Here is a 5401-nt window from a genome sequence, read left to right as displayed (position 1 = left end):
CCCGCCGGGCCAGGTCCGCCACAAGCAGGACCCGACTGCGCGTGGGCCTTCGAAACGCCCCATGCGCCCAGAGAGGTGAGCAGCATTCGATGCCGGGGTCGACTGCCCTGGGCGGACTCGGCAAAGCACTGGCCGCGATGACCGCCGCATGGGGCAGGTGTGCGGGTGTGCCGCCGGCGGCCGGGAGCCCGGTCTAGGCGGGGTGGTCTTTTTCGGCCGATGCTCCGGCGGCCACGGCCACCGGGGCAGCCCCCCCCCCCCCCTGGGACTCGCCTCGGGCGGGCTGCATCCCAGCGTGCAAGGCGTGCACCAGGGATGACGAGCCGGCGGGCGCGCGGGCGTCGCCACTGCGGGCCGATGCCCCGCGGCCCGCCGGCACGCACGCCAGGCCACCGCACCAGGGCGAGCAGGCCACCGGCCGGGATGTGCATCGTGCGCAGCCGACGGGTGCCCGGGCTGGGGAGGGGCGGGGGGACGGTGGTTGCGCCAACACCACAGGGCCACCAACACTCGAAGCGATGTGTCGCCCCCCCCCCCCCCCCTGCCATGGAGGCGGGCTGTGGCCGATGCTCCGGGAGGCGCCGGGGGTCGCACCCCGCCCCCCCCGGGCAAGGGCGCGAGGCTCAGGACAGGCTAGCCCCGGCCGGGGCACCCTTCGCGTGGCCTGCCGCACAGGCCGGGGGGGACACCGAGGGCCGTGAGCTCGCCGGCCGCCGCCCCCGGCAGTGCGCCCATTTGGGCGGGGGCGCGGCGCAAGGCGAGGGCCGCCACCTCGGGGCCGGGCGGCCGGCGAGCAGCTGGGCAAGGCCCGGCGGTGCCGCGGGCAGGCAGGGAAAGGCGCCCGGCGCACCTCGGGAGACGGGGCGGTGGCGGGCGTGCACCAGCCTCCCCGGGGGGGGGGGGGGGGGGCCGCCGATCGAGGAGAGGGGCTGCCCGGGCCAATGAAGGGGCACTCGGGCCCATCACGGAGCGCAGCCAGGCCGCCGTGGCCGGGGCGGTTGGCTGCATGGTCCTCGGGGCGGGGGGGGGGGGCAGTCATATTGGGGGGAATAAATAAATTGGGATTTGTGGCCCACCATGCTGGTGGGACATTTTCCGCCGGCGTATGAACGTGGGCATCCTTTTGCGAGGAGGGCCGATGGCAACTGGTGCGCTCGGGTGTCCCAACGGACCCCCCCGGCTGGCGGGGATCGGCGATCCTTCGCCGGGCTCCCCCCCCTGGCCCCGGATCAGCGCGCCGGGCTGCCGGGCCGAGGCGGCGTGGCGTTCTTCCCGGCGGGGCGGTGCGCCGCCCGCAGGCGATGGCGCCCTCGGGCCGGCGGTCCCACAGGGCTTCTTTTTTTTTGCGTTTGTCCACCGCACGCCGGGCACGGCCATCCTTCCTGGCGCCGCCATCTTCGTGGGCTTTTGTGCCCCCGGGCGGCCTCCGGTGCTCGGAGACGGCAAGCGCCTTTTCTGCCCTCGCTCCTGCCCCTGCCGCCCTTGCTCTCGCTTCCCTGTGCCCCGCAGGACCCGCCTCTCGACGCCCCGCCGTTTGAAGCCGGAGCCATCGTATGTCCCGGAATCCGCATGCCTACCCTTCGGGTTGGTTCGCCACCGACGTCGTGATCGGCACCTCGGACGGCTCCTCGTCGGGCCAGCCCGGCCGAAGGCCCGAGGGCCGACCCATGCACGATGACTCCTGGATCCGGGTGCCCGACTGGCCGGCGGAGGACACCTGGTTCGAGGAGCTGGTCAGCTTCTTTGACAACCTGCGCCTCGGCTCCGGTGGGCGCCCTCCGGTGTGCTCCCTTTGCCCGAATGACCAGCCCGCCTGCTTGGCCAGGTGCGAGAGGTGTTCGCGGTGGTTTTGCAACATCCGCCTGTCGGCCGGCCAGCCGAGCCATCTCATTCGGCACTTGCTGGACTCGCAGGTGCGTCCGGGCGCCGTTTTGCACCCCCCCCCCCCCCCCCCTCCTTTGTTGGGGCGCCCCATCGGCGGGGGCCCAGGAGCCGGGGCGGGGGGAGGGAGGCCACTGGGCACGCGCGCGCGCGCGCGCCCCGCCCCCCACCCCATGACCCCCCTCCGCCATGTGCGCCTGGAACTGACCCACGCCCGGGCTGGCGTCGGTGTCTCCTCCCCTCGGTGGCCCCCCCCCCGCTGGCAACCAGCACGACGCCATCGGTCTGCACCCGGAGAGCCTCCTCGGCGGCCTGGCCGTCCGATGCCGCGCCTGCAACGAGTCGAACCCCTTCCTTCTGCGGATTTATCGCTTCGACGATTGGTCTCGCGACGGGATCTACTGCAACGAACTGTGTCTGTACCGGGCGTGTGGTTTTACGCTTTTCACTGGCTGGGAGCGGCTGGTCGATGGCCCGGTCCTCTCGAAGCTGGTGGTGTCCTGGTCCCTGCCGCAGGTGCGTGCATATGCATGTGCACACCCCCGCCGGCATGGGCGCCGGCGAGTGCATGCGCCCTTTCGCGCGTGCCCTTTCATGCGTGCCCCGCGCGCACACACACGCACACACCCCGCCCTGCGACCGGTGCGCGGCTGCCGCTGACGGACTTCCCTCTCTCACCAGCGAGGCGCGAATCGTCCGCAACCGAGCTCGCCCAGCCCGCCGAGCACCCCTTACCGACCGAGCTCGCCCAGCCCGCCGAGCACACCTTACCCGCCGAGCACACCTTACCGACCGAGCTCGCCCAGCCTGGCAGAGGTGCCGGAGATCGGGGCCTTTCCCGCTGTCGATCAGGAATATGGCGCTCGGGGCCCGGCGCCGAGGGATCCATCGGACACCAGGGTCCCGGATGTGTGCGTGTGCCACTTGCTTCGGGTGGAGGGCAGGAGTGGAGGGCGCCGATGCCGGGCGGTGTGCCATGCCGGCCATGCTGACGATGGATGGCGGGCGAAGTTTCACATCGGCGATCCACTATCGGCGGGTCTTCGAGCCGCTTGTCAAGCTGGAGCGCGACTATGCCCTTGAGATGGCCAACTCCGTCATCGAGTACGACGCCAAGGGTTGGCTGGATCCGTACGGGCGGAGCTTCCTGCACATTCCGCTGGACAGTTGTGCGTGCTGCGTGTGGCCGGCTTGGCTGTTGGTTCCTGTCGGTCGGGGGGTGTCCCTTGGTGGACCGTGTGTCTGACTGGCTGTTCGTCGGGCGGGGCGCGGGTCATGGCGCAGCCTTGCGTCTGTCGGACGGCTGCTTCCTGTGCATCTCGCATCCGGACCTTCAAGGGGTGGAGCTTTTCGCCTGTGTGACCCGTATTACCCATGGTACGGCCCCGGCGAATGGCGACACTTCTGGTGGGGGGGGGGGGGGGGGCTTCCTCGCCGCCGTTTCGCTTGCTGCTTCTTTCGCCCCTGCCGCTGCCGCTGGTGCTCGGGCTCTTGCTGGCCGTTGGGCCTCATACTCATCCTCGTCCTCCTCTTCCGTCGGCCGCCGGTGCCGACGCCCGTGTCCCCGTGGGGCCGGTGGTCCGGGGGCCAAGGCGCGGTCAAGGAGCTGGATCTCCTGCTGCGGTTTGTCACCGCCGAGCATGAGCCCCTGCTGTTGAGGGAGTCCGGTCTCTCGGTCAAGCTCAGCGAGAACCCGGTCCACTTCATGCGGGTGCTCGGGGCGCTGGAGGGCTTTTCCAACAGGACCCTCGTCGACCCGGTCATCCAGGGCCATGTCTTGGGCCAATGCATGGGCCGTCAGATGCCGGCCGGCTTCCGGCCGCTGCACATGGCCGATGACTTCCAGGCCCCGGGCGTCAGCCCGCCCAATGAGTCGCAGCTGCGGGTGATGCAGAAGGTCGTGTCGCAGGCGTTCAGCCTGATCCAGGGCCCGCCGGGGACCGGCAAGACGGCGACCATCGCCAATCTGGTGCACTTCCTGTGGCTGCAGGGCCGGAGCATTCTCCTGTGCGCCCCGTCGAATGTGGCCGTGTCCAACATGTGTGGCCGTGTCCACGCCTCGGGGCTGGATGTCCTGTGGATGGAGAGCGACGCGCGGGAGTTCATGGTTTCGCCGCACAAGCATCTCACACTTCTGGAGAGGGTACGTCCGGGCGGCCGGGAGGCGTCCGGGTCCCTGCTTTCCCGCGCGCGCCGGGGGGGGGGCAGGGGGGGGGGGACCGGGCGGGCGGGTGTCCGTGTCGCGTGTATGCACCATGGCGACGAAGGGGCGCTCACCTTTCACCTGCCTGTGGCTGCGTGTGCCGGCCTCGCACCGCCGTGGTCAGCTCAAGAAAGACGACCCCCGTGCCCGGAGCATCATCGACGGACGGCGTCGAGGCCACTACAACCCGAAGGGCGCCCAGGGCCGCGACGATGCCCAGTACCTGCGGGACCTGCGGGATACCTATCTTCGGGTGCGTTTCCCACGAGATGCCCTTCTGTCCCCTCTTTCTCCCTGCCCTCCATCCGGGCTTTGGTGTTGACGTGTTCCTTCCCGCGCGCTTGCATCCTATCCACCCCCTGCCGCGCGCTGTTTCACCCCCTGTCCCACCCCCTGCCCCCCCCCCCCCCCGCACACACAGCGTGCCAGAATCGTGGCAGCCACCCTCTCCTCGTCGGCCGCCTTCGAGCGGCGGTTCGACGTGCTGATCGTCGACGAGGCCACCCAGTGCACGGACCCGGAGGTGCTGGTGGCCCTGATGCACGGGCCGTCGATGGTCATCCTGGTGGGCGACCACATGCAGCTGGGCCCGGTGGTCATGAACCCGGAGGCCGTGGCGGCCGGGCTGAGCCGGTCACTCTTCGAGCGGCTGATCCTGCTGGGGAGCCAGCCCCTGCGCTTGGATGTCCAATACCGCATGCACCCCTGCCTGTCGGCCTTCCCGTCGGAGGCCTTCTACGAGGGGACCCTGGCGGATGGGGTTCGGGCAGACCAGCGGCGCCGGCCGGCGGTGGACTTCCCCTGGCCGGACCCGGACTCGCCGATGATGGTCTACTCGGATGCCGGGGTGGAAAAGTCCTCCGCCTCTCGGACCTCCTTCTTGAATTACTCCGAGGCGCAGAAGGTGCTCGAGGTGCTGAACCGGCTGCTGGGCCAGGGCGTCCGGCCGGAGGAGATCGGCGTCATTTCGCCCTACGACGGCCAGTGCCAGCACATCCGCCGGCTGCTGGAAAGGCAGACCACCCTGCCGAGGGATGTCTATGCCCGGGTGGATGTGGCCAGTGTGGACTCCTTCCAGGGGTCCGAGCGGGACTACATCATCCTGTCGACCGTGCGCACGCAGACCGTGGGCTTTCTGACGGACCTGCGCCGGCTGAATGTGGCCATCACGCGTGCGCGGTATGGCATGATTGTCATTTGCAATACCGGGCTCCTGCGGCGGGTACGCGTGTCTCTCTTTCTCTCTCTCGCTTGCTCTGTCTTGCTTGCTTTGTCTTGCTTGCTCTGTCTTGCTTGCTCTGTCTTGCTTGCTCTGTC

The 5401-nt window shown here is 70.1% G+C and overlaps 1 protein-coding gene across 1 annotated transcript in view; it reads left to right on the top strand.

Moving 5' to 3' along the window:
- Nucleotides 1–1459: 1459 nt before the first annotated feature.
- H696_05865 (hypothetical protein) overlaps nucleotides 1460–5401 on the top strand; it is a 5847-nt gene continuing 1905 nt past the window's right edge. Inside the window, exons 1-8 of the mRNA XM_009499662.1 lie at nucleotides 1460–1913; nucleotides 2152–2397; nucleotides 2563–2792; nucleotides 2893–3050; nucleotides 3166–3258; nucleotides 3474–4024; nucleotides 4209–4337; nucleotides 4506–5306. Coding sequence (XP_009497937.1) covers nucleotides 1554–1913; nucleotides 2152–2397; nucleotides 2563–2792; nucleotides 2893–3050; nucleotides 3166–3258; nucleotides 3474–4024; nucleotides 4209–4337; nucleotides 4506–5306 — 2568 coding nt within the window. The 5' untranslated portion in view covers nucleotides 1460–1553. The remainder of the gene's footprint in view (nucleotides 1914–2151; nucleotides 2398–2562; nucleotides 2793–2892; nucleotides 3051–3165; nucleotides 3259–3473; nucleotides 4025–4208; nucleotides 4338–4505; nucleotides 5307–5401) is intronic.

This window comes from Fonticula alba, assembly GCF_000388065.1.
Source record: "Fonticula alba strain ATCC 38817 unplaced genomic scaffold supercont2.15, whole genome shotgun sequence".
Taxonomy (NCBI): domain Eukaryota; order Rotosphaerida; family Fonticulaceae; genus Fonticula; species Fonticula alba.
Note: the sequence above shows the minus strand (reverse complement) of the source record. Positions and strands in the feature narration are given on the sequence as shown.